Source organism: Sus scrofa, chromosome 13 (assembly GCF_000003025.6).
Source record: "Sus scrofa isolate TJ Tabasco breed Duroc chromosome 13, Sscrofa11.1, whole genome shotgun sequence".
In the NCBI taxonomy this organism is placed as follows: domain Eukaryota; kingdom Metazoa; phylum Chordata; class Mammalia; order Artiodactyla; family Suidae; genus Sus; species Sus scrofa.
Window position 1 is genome coordinate 61,311,176 of NC_010455.5, and position 21,672 is coordinate 61,332,847.

The 21,672-nt window shown below is 48.1% G+C and overlaps 1 protein-coding gene across 9 annotated transcripts in view; it reads left to right on the forward strand.

Moving 5' to 3' along the window:
• Positions 1-21,672, forward strand: part of ITPR1 (inositol 1,4,5-trisphosphate receptor type 1) — a 330,788-nt gene that overhangs the window by 243,045 nt on the left and 66,071 nt on the right. For all 9 annotated transcript variants that reach the window (XM_021069280.1, XM_021069282.1, XM_021069278.1 and 6 more), the window contains 2 exons: positions 14,386-14,566; positions 16,557-16,810. In XM_021069280.1, the coding sequence (XP_020924939.1) occupies positions 14,386-14,566; positions 16,557-16,810 (435 nt within the window). The remainder of the gene's footprint in view (positions 1-14,385; positions 14,567-16,556; positions 16,811-21,672) is intronic.

A 21,672-nucleotide genomic window follows, 5' to 3' on the forward strand; every position in this document is an offset into this window, starting at 1 on the left:
TCTTTTCTTTCCTTTCCTTTTCTTTTCCTTTCTTTTCTTTCTCTCCCCTAATCGATAAGCTTCCTAGTTTCTCACACCTAGTTCAGGATTCTTGGAGCTGTCTCCAAAAATGAAATATTTCCCCCACAAGAGCTCCCCACTGTGTAGTTCTAGGACATCAGAATGGTTTGGACTGAGGTGTCTTTGTCCTGCACCCTCCTCTATTTCTCTTCTTAAGACATTTCTGTATTACCAGCCCCTCTACTACAGGGACTTGTTCTATAAGTCTCTAAGTTCACCCCAGGGATGCTTTCTCTGGGCTATCAAACTGCCCCCGAATCAGGGGGATTCCATTGCCAGCTGGACAGTCAGTCGCTCTGCTGCAGAGGGGGAGGCTGTTTGTGTTTCCAGATTCCTCCTTTGTGCTGTTGCCCTAGGTAGGGTGATATGTCTTATCTCAGCTTGCACATAATAGAACCGCAGGAAAGCAAGAGAGTGTGTTGGTCCCACAGTGATCATTCCTGGAGCTTGGGCAGCTTTTGTTACCTAAAGGTTGTAGGCTGGGGTTACCCAGCCTACATCAAAAAAAAAAAAAAAAAAAATAGTGGCTGCTGCATCCATTTCTCAGCAGGGAACATCCTGTGGCAGCCTCGGGGGCACCCACCTACTCCCTGGCTGCTCTGATGGCCTTACCTTGTTGGCCACCTTCCCACCAGAGCAGGAGCATTTTGAAGACGTGAGTAGGGAGATTTATAATGAAGTGTTCTTAGAAAAGAATAAGTAGTTCCCATGAGGACAGGGAAAAAAAAGCCAAAACCCACCCCTGCCTTGCCCAAGAGTTGTGCAATTCTTAATAGCAGTAGCCTGTTTGAATAATCAAAGGTGAGCTGACTTCCCCTTAGGAACTTCAGTTAGAGACATCTGCATAAAACATCCCCAGATTCCAGACCAAGAAAGTAACTTTTTTTTTCTCCCTCTGAGTAACTGGAGGGACTTTCCCTTTGGAAGCCTTCCAGCAGAGCTAACTGGATGGTTGAGAGTACTTTCTCATTAGAAGGTGCCTGGTATCGGGGCATTAAACCTTGGTCACAAGCTTGGACCCTGAGCCTCTGAAACCCTCTGTGACATTCACATCTGGCTTTGGCACTCCTGCCAACCTCCTTTGCACAGAGAAGTATATGCCCACATGCATTTTCTGAGTCCTCTAAGTTCCCTTTTGAACGAGTCACAGCCTCTCTTGGTGTTTCTCCCAGTTTCCCTTGCCTCGGTTTTAAATATGTCATCAAGATGTCCCAGACGCCAAAGGGGCTAGTCCTGTAGACTGTCTGATGTCTTCAAGCCACTTGTTTCCCTTTGAATTCAGGACTTAAAAAAAAAAAAATTACATTGCTTCTTGGAGGAGGATGGTGATTTAGCTGCTCTCTGAATGCAGTATTTGAGAACTGTTTTTATTAGCCTCCTTGTAACACAAGCCTGCAAACCATTCAGCCCCGAGCTTGGAGTTATCAAGTTCAGGCAGGAGCCAGGTTCTGAGATGGAAGGGCCACAGATGATTGTCTTTCCTGCCTCCCAGTGTATAATGCAGGTGTCAGCGGGGCTGAAGGAGTTAACAGTTAACTAGATGGATTAGGGTCCGCAGCCAGCCTGAACCCATCCCCGAGGCCTGTGCACAATCTGATAAGCCTCTAGAGGCCAGAACGCTGTATCAGCCTCCTTGAGCTGGTCTTTGGCATTTGGCATTACCCCCGCGTGGCAGGACTTTGAGCTTCCACAGACAGTGCTCTTCTGGTTATTGAGTTAACCTTCAGCTGCCATAGGTGCAAAGCTCGGCTCGATTTATGTTTTTCAGAGGTGCACCTCTTTCAAGGCCCTTGCGTGTCCATTAAGATGGCAGACATTTATGGAGCACCTCCTGCTTGCCAAGGGCTGTATGGGGGTGGCTGTTATACAGTCTGGGATGAGGTCACAGTGCCTGCCATCGATGAGATTATAGGCTGGCGGAAAAGGTAGATTGTGATAAGTGAGTTGGGAGAAACTTGAAGAGGAAACAACCAGGGTACAGACTGTCATGGAGAAGCCACCTGGGCTGGTCAGGGGAGGCTTCTCTAAAGAGATAGATTTAAGTCCAGACCTGACAGATGAGAAGAGGACCAGTGGCCTAAACAGCAGAGGGCAGGAGCTTTAGGGCAGACAGTTTGGCATGGGCTCAGCATCTTGCAGGAGCTGAAGGAGGCCACTGTGGTTGGAGCATAGCAGTGTGGTCTGGGATGGGGAGCAGGGCCTGAGATGACTGCTTGGCCCAGGTAGTACTCTTGTCATCAGGTAGGAGGCTGGATTAGGTGATCTCCATGGCCTCTGCCAGGCCCTAGTCAGTGCTTCTAAAGGGCACTAAGTTGGCTCAGGCTATAACCAGCTTGCATACACGGCACTGATCCCAGAGCCATAATATATTATGCTGCTCTTACACAGATGAGTGCACTGTAATTCCATCCCACTGTCTCCGTCCATTTGGCTGTCTGTACGTTTTATTGTTGCACCCCATAAATGTTCTATGCAGCTACATGGAAGCTCCCTGATGGGCCACTATGCAATGAAATAGGCCCAAGGAGTTGGGAGAAATGAAAGTCCTGGGGGAGTTCCTGTTGTGGCTTAGCAGTTTAAGAACCCAACTAGTATCCATGAGGACATGGGTTCAATCCCTGGGCCTGCTCAGTGGGCTAAGGATCCAGCAATGCTGTAGGCCAGCATCTATGGCTCTGGTTCCACCCCTAGCCTGGGAACTTCCATGTGCCACAGGTGCAGCCCTTAAAAAAAAAAAAATCCTGGCACATGTCCTATGGGATCAGATTGGGGCTTAGACCTGAGAGTTTGGTTGGATTGAGTAGTGGACTGGGGTGGCTGTGGGCCTTCCTTCAGGAAGGCACTGGCTTTGTTTGATATTTTGCTATTTGCCAGCCAGCGTCCTTGCCCCCGGCAGGCCAGGGTATATTTATTTTTCTTTGGATTTTATGGTCTAGTGGAGTTTTCACAGTTGGGTGTGTTGAGAGCGGGGAAGAAAAGTGTCTGGTATAGAATGCCTACCAGCTGCAGACCCTGGGCTGGGCTTTCAGCCTGTTACCTCATTTACCCCATTGTCAAAGCCCTCAGGTGCACTTCCCCTCCTCCTCCCTCCGTTACAGATGAGGAAACTGCGGCTGCAAGTTAATCAGCACCCTCTCTACACCCACCCCATTCCCCAGCCATCCTGTTCATCTCTTTGTACCTTGCTAAGTGTATAGGGTGTCCAGCCCTTTCCCTGAGCCCCTGCTGCTCTCTGTACAAACACTGAGAATGGCTGTACAAAGCATTCTTGTTGTTGACATAAAGCTCAGGGTTGGATGCCCTGGGAAAGTCAGGCTTTGAGTGCAGGAAGTCGGTCAGTGCAGGCTTTTAGGGCAGGAAGTCGGTTATCCAGGTATCCAGAATGGAAATAAGACCGAAGAGCAAAGGTGTTACCTTCCAACTCTGGTGCAGTCCTTTTTTAGTAACACAGCCTGAGCCCCAATGAAGCGGGGGGAGGGGGCGCACCTGCCAGTCACTGCTGGCTCCCAGCAAGGGGCTCCCTGAGTCCCCCTAATTGATGTCTGGGCTGCCTTTCTTGGAGATGGAGTTTTCCCAGCACCTCTAGCATCATTCTTTTCCAGTCTCATGATTCAGGTTGGAGGCTCACTGAGAAGGCCTCTGTCCGTCTGTCACAGGTCCCAGGGTGCATTTGTGGGCGAGATTCATGGACCTCAGAGTGTAACCTGAACCACCAGAAGGTACTTCCATTGAGTCACAGAATCCATCCTAGAGGGTGCCATTGGAGGCCAGTGTGCACCTCCAGCAGCCCAGACATGCCCTTGAGATTGGTTTTCTTCTTCTCTAGTTGATGTCCGTGGACCGAGATTCTTAAATCTCCCTAGTGTTTTAACCAAAGACCTCCCTAAGGTTGAACCTAAGCCTCCTTTGCTGCACACTACCTCTTTGTGATAAGCCTCCTGTTGACTTGAGAGTAACCAGAAGGCCTTCTTGCTTGGAAAAAGATTCCCAAGGAGGTCTCTGCTTCTATCGTCTGTCGTCAGCCACTTCAGGCAAATGTGGGCTTGGGTTCTGTTTTCCATTCCAATGGTCATCATTTTTCTCTGGAGGCTCTTTCCACTGCCCCTCTTTGGCTGGGTGAGACAGATGGCTGTGTCAGTACACCTGACAAAAGATGCTGGCTTTCGGCCTCTGTACAGGAGTTTGAGAATGGACCCAGAGGAAACAGACAGACCCTTTACCTTCTTGTTCCTGGGTCTTCTAGAATGAAGGGTGACCTGCCTCTCTGAAAGCTGTGTGATTTTGCTGTTAGGCATTGCTGGGGATGGGCATGTTAGTGATGACAGTTTACCTACCCATAGAGACACTTTGTAAGATAGCACCTTGAACATTTTTTTTTTTTTTTTTTAGGAAGTGCAGTTTGTTGGTTGAGATGTCATTGTTCAGTATGTGCGAAGCTGTTAGTGTTCTGATCCACGTGGGGGAGGTGAGGGACCAAACTGCCTACCACATAGGACAGACTTTCCTGGCAAGTGCTGCTTCCCGCGGGCCCTGGGAGACAGGAAAGGAGAAGTGTTGAGCTCTCAGGTATCAGAAGAAAAGTGGTTCTCATGGCACAGGTTGCACTTTGCTGATTTCTAATGACAGAATTCATTCACCTTGAAAGCATCCTGAAGATCCACTGCTTCTGGAGTTCCCTAGTGGCCTAGTGGTCAAGGATTCAACATAGTCATTGCTGTGACTCAGGTTCAGTCCTTGGCCTGGGAACTTCTGTAGGCCAAAGGCACAATGGGAAAAATAAAATTAAAAAATCCACTGCTTTGGTCTTGACCTTGGAGCTTCAGACCGTTACCTGGAGCCCAGTGACCAGATTAACTTGAGGGAGGTTCTCCTTGTCCTCCAGCCCTAGCAGGGCAGAGTATTTGAAACACGTTGTTTATCTCTGAGTAATCATGAGATGGCTCTGCAGTTTGGCCAAGGGAGGATCTCTTTTCAGAAAACTGAAGTTGAAATGTGGATGCCTTTCCGACCCATGCTTGGTTCACCTCATCACTTCCTTCTTTTCTGTTTTAATGTTTGTATTATCTCTGGACTCTTTAAAGCTGGCACCATCCTTGGAGATGTTGGCAAACTGAGACTTCCAAAGGTTTACTGGTGGAAACCCATCAGATCTTGCTAAAAAATGTCCTTCTTTGAGTGAAAGATAATTTATACCAGGGGAGTATTGGTTTCTTAATGCCCACTTAATAAATTATCAGATTCTTTTCAAATATCATACTTTTCCTTAAGTCAGGAATGGGCAAGGGTGTTCCCGTCATGGCTCAGCAGTAATGAACCCAACTAGTATCCATGAGAATGTGGGTTCCATCCCTGGCCTCACTCAGTGGGTTAAGGATCTGGCATTGCCATAAGCTATGGTGTAGGTTGCAGACATGGCTCGGATCCCTAGTGGCTGTGGCTGTGATGTAGGCCAGCATCTGCAGCTCTGATTTGACCCCTAGCCTCGGAACTTTGATATACCGCCAAGTGTGGCCCTTAAAAAAAAAAGAGAGAGAGAATGGGAAAAAATGTTGGGGGGGAAAATGGTTCATTTGAAAGACCTGGGACTGTCCAGCAGGAGGGTTTGACACTGAAATTCTCTTCTGACTTTGGCTATATTAAACTTTGAGAAATGGGAGCAAAAATGTTTCTTTCTCTGCCTAATGGAATCTGAATGGCTTCTAGACCTAATAAAATACTAGCTGGATTTTTTTTTTTTGCTTCCTTCATTGTGATAGTTACTGAGAATTGCTCTTCAGTATGTTTTTTTGCTGTCAGTTTTCAGGCCATCTTGACCTACCAGTACCAGCTGGGATTGTTTATCTTTGCATGTTTTGGGGACACTGGACTTTGGTCATCACAGAACACCCAGTATCTTATGTGCTAAGGCCGTTCCGTTGAAAAGGGTATTGATAACTTGCACACCTTGCATTTGAATATTTTCCCGTAGTAACAGTGTTTTTCACGTAGTGTTTCATAACTACAACCTTGATGGCCCCATCCAGGTGATGCAGACAAGGCAGGTGATCAGAGTTTTTTTTTTTCAGATAAGGAGCACAGCATGCAAATGCAGTGAAGCAGATTGCCTAAGCTCCTGTGGCTGGTCAGCGAGGAGCAATGGCTAAAATTTAGGTTTCCAGACTTTGAATTCTTCAGGCTCCTGTGCCTAAACCATAATGTGTTTTATTACCTTGTTCATGGTTCGTGATCTTTGGGTTTTGATTGCCGTCAAAAGACTCAAGACCCACAATGGTCATTGTGTCACAGATATTTGGTTGCAGTCTGTAAGCCCCATCCATGGCACAGCCTCAGTTAGCAGACGGGTCCATGTTAACAAGTGCTTTAGACCTCACAGGAAAGTTGGGGTGTTCATATATGTTTCTACCACGGCTCTGCTTTACTGGGAGAAGAGTCTGTGTTTGTACAGCTTGAGAGCCGTGGGCTGGTGGTTGCAGGGAGTGGGTTATAAAAAGCCAAAAGGTGTTTGGAGCTTGACACACTTGCTCAGGTGAGAGGTGTTGAGCAAAGCAGGTGGTGCAGAGGCACAGGCTGAGGCATCAGACTAGCAGGGCTGGAGTCTTGGGCACCCCCACCACTTCCTAGTGCATGACTTGGCAAGTCGATTAACCTCTTTGAGCCTCAGTTTCCTCATCTGTAAATTGAGGCTAGTAATAGCCTCTCCCTCAGGGGGTAGTTACAAGGGTTTAGTGAGATACTGCGTACAAAGCAGTTAGGTGGTGCCTGGTGAATTGGAAGCGTTCAGTTACCATTCACTATAGTAGAACTGACAGATCAGGGGCCTCCAGGAGTGAATAACTCTCAGTCACAAGTATAGGAATAGCACACCCAAGGTAGAAAGCCCACCCCTGGTCTGGGTAGCCATTGCCGTCACTCTGTCACCCACGCAGCATTTGTTCCAGTCAGACAGGGATGGGTTGGTCTCTTTGCAGACGTTCTTTCAAGTCCCAGAGCCTCCAGGGCCGAGGCTGAGGACCCTGTGTGCCAGAGGCAGATGGAAAGAGGGAAATCAGACTCCAGGGAAGAATTTCCATCAGCTCCTGGAAGTGCAAGCATTTGTCACTGTTCATTAGTTACATTTTCACCATTCTTGAGTGTAGCCTGAGAACATAATTCATTCTTCAGCAGATAAGCAAACCCCTAGGAGTGACTGTTCTGGGCTCTGTCGGTCAGGGACATGTTTAAGAGGTGGTCACACAGAAAAACTCTTCCTCTGGATCTTCCAAAGGCCCAACATGAGAGTTTAGAGAAGGTGAACCCCTGCAAGGGGGAAAGTGCTTTCTTTGGGGAAGGATCAAAGTCTCGAAGCTGTTCCAGGAGCCCTGGGCAAGGCTCCTCACAGACTACTCATGCCCATGTGAGGCCTCGTCCTGGAACACCTACACCTCTGCTGCCTGCCACTGCCCCTTCCTTTGGCCCAGACGCCTGTGAAGGGCTCCTTCTGTCAGAATATGGACTCGCGTCCCTGCAGGAGCAGACTGGCTGGCTCCCTGTTTCAGGCTCAGAAGCCTAGCTTTGCCCTCCCCTCCCCCAAGTCTCTGAACTCCGAGGAAGCTGGCTTTTTGGTCAGGTGCTTTGCTTACCACCCTCAGGGTGTGTCCAGCACATGGCGAGGGCCGGGTCTCCCACTCTTCTCCCCAGACCCCAACCTGTACAGTGTGACTGGGGCTGTGAACTCTTGCCAAAGAATGGAGTGCCCCTGCCCCCACCCCTTCTGCACACTCGGGCCTGTTAGCTAGAGTAGCTGCCTGTTGTCTGCTGGTCCCTAACTTGGGGCCACCTTTGGTTTCAGAAGCTGGGCAGGCTTGTCATAAATCACATGAATCACGCTCTGTTCCTTGGCCAGGTCCTGGCTGGTCATGGAGGGTGGCTGCTAATAAAGGGACAGCTTATTATTTTCAAGAGTGATCTGAAATGGTGGTTACCTTATTATTAAAAAAACTTTTTTAATGGCTGCTCCTGAAGCATAGGGAAGTTCCAAGGCCAGTGGATGAATCTGAGCCACGGCTGTGACCTGTGCCACAGCTGCAACAACACCAGATCTTTTAACCCACTACACTGGGCCAGGGGTCAAACCCAAACCTCCACAAGACCTGAGCCGCAGCAGTTGGATGCTTAACCCATTGTGCTACAGGGGGAACTCCCCCTTATTATTTTAAAGCCCTCAGTTTCTTAGCCCCCTTGCCACTAGAGTAGCCCAAGGAAGACAACTATGTCCATTTGACTGTGATCAGAGAGCAGGGATGAAACTCAGGCTGTTGTGTCACCCAGCCACCACCAAGCATGGTCAAAAGGGACTGGCTTGAGCAGTCAGAAGACCTGGGCTCTGTGTGACCTTGACACATCCCTTTCCCCCTCTGGGCCTCAGCTTCTCCCTCAGTGGAATGTGGAGGGCTGGGCTAAGTGGGTAGCTAGCCATTAACCACCAAGGCAGAGTTACAGTGACCAGAGGGGCGTCCTCCCTGCTCTGCTTCAGACTGAGCAGTTCTGCCTGGATCTCTCTTATACATGGGTCTTCACAGAAGATAGTCTTAGGGGAGAGAGGGGAAGTGGGGTTCCCCTGCTGGGAAAAACATTTAGAAATGGCTGGAATATGGGAGTTGCCATCATGGCTCAGTGGAAATGAATCAAAATAGTATCCATGAGGATGCAGGTTTGATCCCTGGCCCCAGTCAGTGGGTCAGGGATCCAGTGTTGCAGTGGCTGTGGTGTAGGCCAGCAGCTGCAGCTCCAATCTGACCCCTAGCCTGGGAAATTACATAGCTGCAGGTGCGGCCCTAAAAAGACAAAAAAAAAAAAAGGGGGGGGGGCTGGAATAGAGGGCTTTCAGCTTTAACATGCTATGATCTGTATTTTCTTTTTTTGCAGTGGTTGCTTTTAAGCCTGACTTACAATGGCCGTCCCTAGTTCCCCTCCTACCTCTGCCCTCTAGAGCCTCCATGGAAGTGGCCACTGCCAGTGGTCACTTTCTAAAGCCACCCCCAAGGCAGACCTGATGTCAATGATGTTGGCCCGGGCACTGCGTGTGTCTGACCACAAGTCAGCCTCTGTTTCCCTGGAGTTGTCCACAGACCCCTGGGGCTGGTCTTCAGGGTGTTCCTTAGGAGGAGGGCAGATGGGGGTGAAGGCCCTGAGCCGGGAGGGAGGGAGCTGGTTGTGCCTCTGCTGCATGTCAGCTGACCTCTCCTCACCCCAGCTCTGGTCTGTGGTATAATGGATTTATGAATGGTGATATCTGCCTTGGCAATCTCCTGAGACGCTGCTGAGACAGCCTATGTGAAAAGGGCTTTGGAATCTAATGTGATTTGGAGATAAGATTGGCTATGAGGGTGGCAGATCCTGGGCTGGGAGAAGTGGCCTCTGAGGGTGGCCCCTTGTCTGGACAGCAAAGTTCTCTAGTGTTCAGGAAACAAAGCAGTTTATTTTTTCCTGTCTCCTTTTTACTGTGATCTCATTTACATACAATAATCTGAATAGATGTTAACTGTATCATTTGATCAAATTTGACAGATGTTTATAGCTATCGTATTTGTTTTCTCTGGCTGCTGTAACAAATTACTAAAAACTCAGTAGCTCAAAATGGCTAGAATTTTTTATCTTACAAGTTGGACATGAGTCTTAACTAGGCTCAGATCAATGTGGCAGCAGGGGTGCATTCCTTCTGGAGGCTCCAGCACAGAATCCATTCCCCTGGCTTTTCCAGTTTCTAAGCGCTGCCTGCAGCCCTTGGTTGTGGCCCCTTCGTCAGCTTCAAAGCCAGCAGTGGTGAGCGGAGCCCTCACCCTGTATCCCTTCATCCCTTCTTCTACTGGTAAGAACCCTTGTGATGACACTGGCGCCTCTGAATAGTCCAGAGTAATCTCCCTCTTCTAAGACCAACTGATTAGCAACCTTAATTCCGTCTGCAATTCTGTTGCCCATTGCCATGTCAGGTAACATATTTGAAAGTCTCAGGGATTAGGGTCTGGATGTCCTTTGAGGCCTGGTGGTCATCGTTCTGTCCACCATACCTGTGTAACCTTCACCCTGATCAAGACATTGCCTTCATTTCCAGAAAGCTGTCTTATTTCTCTTTGTCACTTACCACTCACACCCCCCAGAGGCACCCACTGTTTATATTTCTCTTATTAGCAACCAGTGTTCCCTGCTCTGGGCCAGGTTTATCTTGAAGGGTTGCCTCAAATCTGCCAGGTGGGTGGAGTGACAAGTTTGGAGAAATAAAACAATCTCTGCAGGACTATTGGCTGTAGGTTTTTTGCGGGGGAGGTGGGGGCGATTCATTGAAATGGGTTCAGGGCGGGAAGAAGACTAGTGCTCATGAAGAGGCTGAGGACTGGGAGGGGGAGTCCCACCTGCTCTGGTTTGAGGTCCCACCTGCTTCTGGGGAAACAACCCTGAGGAAGGCGCCCCTCTTCCCCCCACCCCAGGCCCTGTGAGCACGGAGAAACAGAGGAGGTGGAATGAACAGGTGTGTGAACTGACCACAGGGCCCTGTGTCTCATCTTCAGCCCCTGCGTCTACCAAGGCACAGGCTCTCCCTGCCAGTCGGGGGGTCTTTGTTCCTGCACGCTGCGTCATGTTCACATTTCCTATTGTACGAGGTGCCAGAACTTCCCTCTAGAGACCAGATATCTTCCTTCCAGAGCGTCTTTGCTAAGCTTCTCAGTCAGGCCATCTGAAGCACCCCCCATCCCCTTTGCTGTGACACCTCCTGGGTCTCTCACAAGGGCCTCATAATGTCCTACACACGTGATGCACATTGTCTTAAAGACCTGAAAGTGTCTCCTGGTCTTAAAAAGGAGCAAGACTAATGTCTGCTCCATCAGGGGCTTTGTGTGGCGATGAACCCAAAGGCTCACCCCGAGTTCCTGGCACCCTGTCAGCCTGGCTGTTGTGAGCATTACCATGACAGTCTCCTTGGGGCCTTAGGCCCACCCATGGAAGGTGCTCCCTGCTATTGCGCCCACTTCGCAGAGGAGAAAGTTGGGATCTCAGAGATGTTGCCACTGAGTGAGGTAACACTCGCTAATTCACGGTGGGGCTAAAGCCCCATCTCTGACTCTGTGCACAGATGTCACAGAGTCAGAGCAACCACTTAGTTGCTCGGGTGACACCTTCACTGTGAGGACTTCACATGACGCTCTTGTAAGGTGGCAGAGCCAGCACCCTCACTGGGCGCTGTGCTGAGCACTCAGTGTGCACCTTAGCAGCCCTTCCGCATGAGTTCAGAGAAGCAGAGTAACTTGCCCTTTCCTCCTGGAAAGCCTGCCCTCCTAACCCCTCTGTTAAGAGATGTTTCCTTCTTTTGAGGCACCAGTGCCATTCCTTCTTTTGATTCTCACTGAGAGGCATAATGGAGGTCACCTCCTGTATCAGCTTGATGGTTGGGTATCTCGGAACCGAGCATCAAACTGCCCTGAACCACCTCTCCCATCCCCCAGCCATCATCCTTGTTTAATTCCAGTTTTCTCTGCTTACTCATGTCGCTGTCCCCTTGACCATTTTATTGATCACATTCTGTTTATAATGCAACTTCAAACTCTTGAGGGTTAGAGGGCTGTTATAAATAATGCAAAAGAAATATACTGGCTATTGCAGAAACATATATAGAAGCATGTAATCCTCACTCGCTTGCCCTTCTCTTGTTTCATCAGAGCCCTTCTTGCCCCAACCTATCAGGTGACATCCACTGGCTTAACTGGCTGAACATGAAGCAGTGCATATGTAGCAGGTGATGGGTGTGCACTGTTGCACTCTTCCAGATGACAGATGGCAAGCTTTGGCTGTTTCTTTATTATATCCTTAAAATGCATTTGCTTTCTGGAGTGACCAGGTTTTCCATGGATGCTTTTTAAGTTGTCTTTATGCCATAAGAAGACTAACGGGGCAGCAACCAAGGTAACCTTCTGGTGCAGCCTCGCCAGGACCCTGTGTGGGTGAGATGCTGTGCGATGACTCTTGGTGAAAGATGTGATCACTGTAATTAGGTGGCTGTGGGCTAATGTCTTGGTCCCCCCCCCACACTCTCCACCCCACATCTCCTTTTGTTGGTTTGCGGTCGCACTGGGTTTCAAAGAGGTGAATAGTTGGAACTTTGTTTCTCATATTTAAACAACTTGCAGTTTTCCAGAATTAATCTATGTTAGGGATTTATTTCTGCCATGGCCACTGAATTTGGGCAGGATCTGAGGGAAGGGGCCTGGGGAGTCAAGAGTAGCTATAAGTGTTGAGTGGTGTTTGCTTTCATCAAATACTTAGAGAACATCTTTCATGCACTGAGCCCGCTCTGGGTGCTCTGGTGACAGCTGTGAACCATACAGGGGAGGCACCTGCCTTCTTAGAGTGTCCACCGCTGCCTCAGACACACAGTAAGTAGGTGAACAGTAAATACCAGTGTTGTTTCAGGGGCCAGTTGCTATGAAGAATAAAACAGGGTGTGTGAGAATAAGCAGTGGGCTGGACTCCTGCGTTAGTAGGATGATCTGGGGTGACTTCATGGAGGAGATGACATGAATGCTGTGACTTAAGGATGAGGGATGGTAGCCAGGGGAGGAGCCAGGAAAAGCAAGGAAACAGGCCAGTGGCACAGAATGTCTGCCACAGTACTGCTTGCCAGCACTCTTTTGAGTCAGTGGATAAAAGGCTATTTTGGTGAAAGTCATTAGGGTGATTACTGAATGACTGCATCTTTTCCTTACCAGGCCTCCAGTTTCGTGGAGGGTAGGGTCCGACCCCTTTTTGTTCCCCATTGTTTCTCCTTATAAAGGGCATATTACCCACCTCAGGACAGGTGCACAGTAAGTTGTGGATGGAGAGATGGACAGATGTATGGAAGGCTGGCTGGCTGGATGGACAAAATAGAAACCTAAATGAAAGTTGAAGGAAGTCAAGGGCAGTGAAGTACACTGAAGACTCAAGCTTGGTTTAGAGTTGGAGTTTTGGAGAACTCCAGGTCACACAGATGGATAAAGCCAAGAGTAGGCAGGCATTTGGGAGTGGTTGGAGGGGGAAGGATAAACCAGGGAGTACAAGTAGAAGACTGGGTCCTGTGTTGTACCTAAGAAGCAACCAGAGGTAAAGCACAGGGAGAGGGAAAGGAAAGGGCACGATCAAGAAGGGCTTTGTCAGAGCAGCACATGGACTAGTGGCCAGCAAAAGGGTCACAGTGACAGAAGCTGCATATATGCGCATGGAAACATGGTGGCTTTCTGGGTTGGTGGAAGACTGCCAAATCAGGCACAATGTGTGGGAAGGGGTTTGAGAGATGGAGGAGGTAGGGGGCTCCATGAGGCTGGTAAGATTTTGGTATTTTCTGGGATCGCAAGCCTGGGGTTACCTTCTGTAGGGAAGTGCCATCTTTCCAAATGGGGGAGGATGTGAAACTGGCAGAAGGATCCAACTGGGAGAAGCAAATATATTGTTTGGAGCTTTGTTTTAATTCCTCCTGGAAATTGACCGTATTGTATTTTTATGTAAATAATTCACAACAGCGTGGTGTTTGCAAAGGGGTGAAAAGAGAATGCTCATAAATGAAGTTGAGACACCATATTGTGTTTTTATATCAACAATGTATACTATTGCCTGCAGTGGGTCCAAAAACAAATGTGTATCCATGAGGCGAGCTACCTGTTAATTGTGAGCGTCTTCATCCAACCACCCGCTACCTACCCTTTAAGACCTGTTTTGAAAACCACCTTTTTCATGATGATTTTGGGATCATTCCCAAAATGTCATCCTTGCCAGCTCTGAGCTTCTATAGTCTAATTGTCTGTGTAGCTTCTGGAGCACTTTTACTTACACATTTCAGCCTTACGTACTGGCATGTCATCCTAACCTGCTATGGAGCCCTGGTGGGGTAGGTAGCAGGTCTTCCTTACTAGTACATGTTCACAGGGCTTTGCAAAGAAGAAGGATCACAGAAGTCCTTAAACACATGCCTGGCAGTCACCAAAAATACCTTCTGTTTCCACTGTGAATGGAGCTGGTTTATATGAGAGTAGGGGCTGGTGCTTAGTTGGCTAAAATCTGCCTGCCACCCCCTTAGCATGATGCTCCCCAAGCCTGTATGACTGCTTCAGCAAAGACCTGGCAATTGGCCTTAAAGGCTCCGTATAAAAAAGTTTAGGGTGTGGTATCCAGAGATTGATAGTGTGTGGAACGATGTTTCTCCTTGGTCCAAACTTAGACCATTTGTGAGGTTTGGGGTCTGGCTCCGATCTTTTGGTGTCCTGAGTGGGATTCAGTCACTGGTGTGTCATGTGTTGAAAATCTGTGGGTTTTCCTTGGCAGCACTCCTTTTTCTGCCGGTTGACAGAAGATAAGAAGTCAGAGAAATTCTTCAAGGTCTTCTATGACCGTATGAAAGTGGCCCAGCAAGAGATCAAGGCCACGGTGACCGTGAACACGAGTGACTTGGGAAATAAAAAGAAGGATGATGAGGTAGAGAGGGATGCACCGTCACGGAAAAAAGGTAAATGTCCTCCTGCCTGCAGCCCTTCCATCAGCTGGACTGGGAACATGAGAGGGTCCCTGGTTGTTCTTTAGTTTTTACATGAGTTCTAGACCCCAAACTATATTTTGACTGGGGCTTGCATAAGAAGAAACCAATCTGGTTAGAATTAAATTCTTCCTATATAACCTGCGTGGAATTTTTGGTACTTTGTTTAATAAACTAATACACATTCTCATGGTGGCTTAGCAGGTTAAGAACCCCATGTTGTCTCCATGAGGATGCAGGTTCGATCCCTGGCCTCACTCAGTGGGTTAAGGATCTGGAATTGCTGTGGCTGTGGTGTAGGCCAGCAGCTGCAGCTCCAGTTCAACCCCTAGCCTGGGAACTTCCATATGCCACAGGTGTGGCCCTTAAAAGGAAAAGAAAAAAAAAAAAATTTTTTTTTAAATATACGTTGTTCTTGGTCAAACTCAGGGTTTTATTGGCAGGAAATCTCTAAGAATCTTTTCTTATTATTTTCTATTTAATGTTAGAGAAGGTTGAGGAAGATATGCACTTGAAAACTGGGTATTGTCTTTTGTCAGATAATTCTCCCTTATTTTCTAAAATAGTTAAATGTTCATAAAGCTTTTTATCCATTATCTCCCTTGAAGAGAAGTAATACTGGGGAGCGGGTAGACCCAAAAGGGTTGGGGTCAAGGCACCTTGGACAGGTCTGAGCCTCATTTTTTAAGTTTAGACCTGGCTTTCCAGCCACAGCACATTGGACATTTGGAGAATTGATTGCTGTCTGGCGGTCCTATGCCTGGTAGGCTATTTAGTGGCAGTTGTGACCTTGACCCAGTAGATGCCAGTAGCCTGCCCACAACTTAAAATTACAACACATGTTACCTATCATTCCGTGGGTGGAAATGGGGTTAAAACCACCCCTAGTTGATAACCACTGGTTTAGAATGGGGATAAAGATCATTAAAAGAATGGCTAAGATTTACTGAGTACTCTCTATAAACCAGGCACTGTCCGAAATCCTTTACATGTGCTACTTCATTTATAACTCAAGCCAACTTTATAAAATAGATGAATCATTATCCTCATTTTATAGATGAGAAAACTTGAGGCATAGGGGTGGTAATTAACTTGTTAAGGAGGTACAGCTAGTAGGCAGTAGAGCCAGGATTTGAACCCAGGCAGTCTGACTGCAGAATCTCATGCTCCTGAAGTTCCCATTGTGGCTCAGGGGTAATGAACCCTACTAGTATCCATGAGGATGCAGTTTCAATCCCTGACCTCACTCAGTGGGTTAAGGATCTGGCATTGTCGTGAGCTGTGGTGTAGGTTGCAGACGTGACTCAGATCCTGCATTGCTGTGGCTATGGTGTAGGGCAGCAGCTGTAGCTCCGATTCAGTCCCTAGCCTGGGAACGTCCATATGCCGTGGGTGCAGCCCTAAAAAGCAGAAAAAAAAAAAAAAAAAAAAAAAAAGAAGAATCTCATGCTGCTGCTCACTCTAGTGCCTGGTTACCTTCCAGGCTTACTCCGAGGGTTCAGTAAGATCATAACATCAAGTGCTTAATCACGGTGCCCTGGTGCGTAGTAAAGGGTTCCATCCATTGTCACTATAATAACAGTAATTACAGTTTGCTGAGCATTATGTTGACCCTCTCAGGCACCTTCTGGAAGAAGGCTTCATTGATACTTTCCCCATTTAACAGATGAGAAAGCTGAGGCCCAGAGTCTTGGTTGGTGAGATTGGCAGACCCTGTACTGCTTTTCCTCTAAACCCTAGAGCAAATGTAGTGAAATGCTAAAGCCACACACAAGCTGGTGGGGCTCAACTTGGCTTTAATCTCAAGAACTGAGGAAGACGGTGACTTCTTGAGTAGTTTTGCTAACTTTGAGAGTCTGTCTGGAGAATTCTGAAACTTGGGTTCCTGCCCGTTGTCTCTGGTATGCTGGATGGCCTTACCTGAGGATTCAGCAGCACTGACCATCTCATGTTTGCATTCTAGCCAAAGAGCCTGCAACACAGATAACGGAGGAGGTTCGGGATCAGCTCCTGGAAGCCTCTGCTGCAACCAGGAAAGCCTTCACCACCTTCAGGAGGGAGGCTGACCCTGACGACCACTACCAGGCTGGGGAGGGCGCCCAGGCCACAGCAGACAAGACCAAGGACGACCTGGAGATGAGTGCGGTCGTCACCATCATGCAGCCCATCCTGCGCTTCTTGCAGCTGCTCTGTGAAAACCACAACCGAGACCTCCAGGTGAGGGTGGGCCAGCCAGGATTGGGCTCCTTGCAACAGCTGTGCTCCCTCTGACCTCTTGGCTCCAAACCCTGCAGCCTGTTTCCTTGAGCTCAGGACGCAGGATGGTTCTCGACGTCTGGGCTCCAGAAGTGTTCTTCTGTCGTGTCTTCCCCACCACCTCCGTAGGGACAGGGACCAAATCTGATGCTCACCCATGTCGTTGCCACCTACTCTGTAGATATTTGTTGCTTGGGTGTGTATGCCTGAGTGTGTGTGTGTATACCTGGGTGTCCAGTAGGCTGCCATGGTTTCATAAATAGATGCACAGGTAAAGCTTGAATGGGTGGAGGGGTGAATGACTAAATATACTAGACTTCTAAGATCTGGTGGTGCATAGAAAGTTCTAATCAAATATTTCTTGTTTGAATTAATGACATGGCTTTCTGGTGTTTCACACAAATGTTCAATCAAAAGTATTTGTTGAGGGAGTTCCTGTTGTGGGTCAGTATATTAAGAACCTAACATAGTGTCCATGAGGATGTGGGTTTGATTCCTGACCTCGATCAGTGGGTTGAGGATCCAGCGTGGCCGTGAGCTGTGGTGTAGGTTGCAGATGTGGTTCCAATCCATCATTGCTATGGCTGTGGCATAGGCTGGCAGCTACAGCTCTGATTCGACCTCTAATCTGGGAACTTCTATAGGCTACAGGTACAGCTGTAAAAAGAAAAAAAAAAAATTGTTAAACTAATTATTCCAGAAATCCTTCGTTGACTTTTTGCTGTTGTTGGATGATAACAATGGCTAAGTTTTTTGGGTACTTAGACTATCCTGGATGCTAAATGCTGCCTCTATTATATCCTTGTTTCATAGTTGAAACTGAGTTGAAGCTGAGAGGCCCAGGACCTGGTTAGGGAGCACAGAGCTCAGACTGGAACCCACGCACTCTGGTGGTAGAGTTTGTGCTGTCAACCACTACAGTAAGACAGAGGGCATTTTCTTTCCCAAAAAGTTTCCCCAACAGCAAAGGCTAGTCGGGAAGGGCCAAGGATGGGTTCCAGAGATGGATTCTTTCTTGTGAGTGAACACAGATCTGCAGAGGCCATCACAGCCCAGGAAAAGCTGCTGTAGCACCGGGTCCTTGGCCCTTTACCTGGTTTTGCAGACTGTTTGGGAAAACACCTCTCTCTGCCTAGAAAGGATGAGGATGAACAAAAAAGTGTGTCTGAACTCCTCCAAGGTAGACTGTTTCCTCCTCAAATAAATAACTTGGCAGCCATAGTTTTATTTGAATAATGACAGTTTGAAAAAAAAAATAATAATTCTAGGCCAAACATCACAATGGGAAGGTGCAGCCTTGAAATATTTGTACTGCTGACACTACCCAGCAGGTGATTTTATGGCCTTTGACATGTTAGCTGCAGCCAGACCATTTGGTGCCACCTCCATAAATCATTCACACTTAAATCCTGCCACAGAATCCCTGCCTGGATAAGTTGAGTAAGAATTTATATTCTTAAATAGTAAGACAGAACAATGAAATGGAAGTGGGTGAGATCTGCAATGTTAATACTTTCTGTGCAGATTTTTATTTTCAGTGCAACTGGTCAGAAGAATCTGGGCTTTGAAAAAGGATCTAGATCCAAGGTCATCAGCTGGCCAGATCTGGCCCATGTTTCAAAATGAAGGGATTTCCCTGCACCCCACTTTTGGCCAGGCTGGGGCATGGGCTTCTTGTCTGCTCCCCTGCCTGCTCTTTTCCTTCGGTGACATTCCTGGCTTGATCCCTATCCACATCTGAGTTGGGATCTTGGCTGTCAGTCTTTTTGATTGCTTCTTGCTCAAACATTCCTACTTTGGACACAGAACACGTTGGTCCTAGATGCATTTGGATCGCCTAGCTCAGTGGGTAGAACAAAGCACCCAAAGGTCCAGGGTCTGGCTCCTGTCTCGTTGACTGGTCTGTCTGTGTCTGAAGGCTGTATCCCTTCCACCTGCTGCATGGGGGAAACAGGCCAAGGGAGTGTGAGCAATGCTGTGGGAAGCCAGTCTGTCCCACCAGTAGGAACACAAAGGCTACAGCTGCACTGTGGTGTCTCTGTGGGTAGGGTAGGGTGGTCCTACCCTGCTGCTGGGGCTATTTCTAGGCTGATGTGTTGGTCAGTGCCTTGTACTGTCCCCTTCTACCAGTGTCACTGGTCTCCACCGGCCTTGGCTCCAAAGAAGAAGTAGCTTAAGACTGCCTGTGTGTGTTGATTTCATCATCTTGGTGAGACCTTCTCTGTGCCCTGTGCAGTGGGAGGGGGTGGGGTGGTGATGGAGGCCTCACCCCTCCCCTCACAGAGCTGAGAATCGGGGACAGGTGCCTCTTGACACATGGAGGTTTCCATGCAGTGTGCCAAGTGCTGCAGTGATGTCATCTTAGGGGTTTTGTGGGTTCAGAGCAGGAGACCAACACAGTGCGCTGGGTCTGGGAAGGCTGGTGTGCTTGTTTTCTGAGCATGGTTCTGGTTTCAAGGACCTCTTCTGCCTTCCGTCTGCCCCCTTGACCTTCCTTCTTCACAGTGTACCCAACCTCCACTGTAGAAGCAGAGTGAGGCTCTCATTGTACAAATTCACAATTTCTTATTGGGAAATTGGCACAGTTTTTGTTTCGTACCTTAGTTCTTGGCAGAACTTTGCTTTGAACTAATTCCCTAAGAACTCCGTGGGCAGACGCACCTTTTAATTAGTCCTTCTGAAATGCCATTTTCCAATACTCTGCTCTGCAGAAAACGGTGGCATTGGTAGGAGAGGGAGTATACTGTATTATTTCTATATACATAATAGAAAACATATGTATATAGAAAATATATGTCAATTCTATATATATATATATTTTAAACTTAACAACTCAACCTTTGAAAGTACCATAACCCCAGTAGATTTAAACTCTGTTGTTGGGGATGCAGAATCCTTGGCTTGAACATCTCAGATAGAGAGGTAAAGCAGATGGGAGCAAAGCTTTGTTCAGAGTAGCAGCTACAGAGTGGTAGAACTTTCCCCCATCACCTGCAAAAGCCCTGAGAGGCAGGATGTTTCTGGGGTCTATACAGAGGGCCCAGCTGCACACTCAGCGATCTGGACCAATGGTTCCATGGACGAAGGCTGCCGTCATCTTTAAAGACCCCCCCCCCAAGTCAGATACACTGGGGTAGTAATAAAATTGCTCTGGTACAAGATGATGTTTATAGGAATCCACTTCTCAAAAGGATAGTTTTACTTGGGATTCAGCTGCTCTGAGCGCCACCCTGTTGGCCGTTTTCTGGGACCCATGGTGGGTCTCTGGGCCAGGATTTTTGTGTGGATCTGTGGAAGAAGAAGACATTTTCTCGAGGAGAGAAATAACAGCTCTCTGGTATAAGGAAGTGCAGATGAGCCCAGAGAGAGAAGGAATCTGGCGTATTGAAGTTGCCCCAAGCTTCTTGTCATATTTATAACCTTAACTTTCCTGTTGATAAATGTTTGGTAGAGAGAAAGCCACCAAGATTGATGTTGCTGAACAGGCAGTTGCGGCCTTACACAGGCTTTGTTCAGAGTAGTGAGAAACTACATGGGAAAGACTGTGTTTGAAGCACATTCCCTGTGCTTTTGAACTTTCTCCTGAGAGGCTGGCTTTGCCTTTCACTCAGGTTAAGGAATTCTCATCTCTCTCTATTAAAGTCTGTTTAAGCACAGACTTGAAGTCTCTGATTTCCTTCATCGACCCCATCTTGACTTGATCCCCTGGCCCTCCAGGGAGACCACAAAGGGAACAGAATCTCTCTAGCCTGCACAGGGTGATTAGGTATGAAGGGAGAACTCTATTCCTTGTGCGTAGAAAGAGTCCCTGTGGGCCTTTAGCAGGTGGTGCACCTCTCTTTTGGTAGAGAACAAAAGAAAATGAGTCTGAATTAGAAAGGAGAGATTCTGGCCAGGCGCTCTGCAAAGACCATGAGAACTGGGAGAGGCTTTCAAGAAAGGCAGCTGAACTGTCCTTTTGAAACATGGCAGCCTTGATGACTTCTCATGTCCTCTTCATCCGTTCAAGTGAATTCACATGTTTCAGCTAGTGTTTATGAAGCACCTGGCACTAGCCAGTCCCTGTGCCAGCTGCGTATCACCAGGGCTGTCAGCATGGCCCTGAGTGGAGGCGACACACATCTCTCTAAGCACAGCATGACGCATGAGGCAGGATAAGAGAAGTGTTGGGGTGCTCCAGTCTCATTGGAGTCAGTATGGTGGGTCAGGGAGGGCTTCCTGAAAGAAGTGACTTGACACCCCATCCTGAAGGAAGAAGAGTTCATAAATTGGCAACAGGGAGAGGGTGACAGGCAGAGGGAATAGTGGGGTTGAAGGCCCAGAGATGAGGGAAGGAAGGGTGCTTAAAGGGCAGGAAGAAGTCCATTGCTGCTGCAGGAGAGATGATGTCACTGAGCAGAGAGGGAAATGGCAGGAACAATAACATATGAGTTGGAGAGGCAGATGGGCCTCAAGAGCTGCGCTGTGAGCTTGAGCCTTGGCAGACCTGGCCCTCTCCTGCCCTCTTCCTAAATACTCCTCTCCCACATGGTGAGGAGCTCAGCCAGGCTCTGAAACAGGTGACATCTTCCCTGAGGGGCTGGAGCCAGAAATGGCTGTGGAACCCTCCCCAGGCTTCTCGTGGCCCTTAGTCACCTTGTGAAAATCCACATGGCCTCAAGTCGTCTGTCCTTCCTCCATGTCCCACCCAGACCTGAAAGATTGGTCAGGTTTTAGACCAGTGAGGAAGGCTTGAGTGTAAGCGACTGAGGTTAATTAAGGGTGGGAGAGACGTGGTGAATTTAATGATCACTCAGGCATCCAACTTGATTACCAGCTTCTAA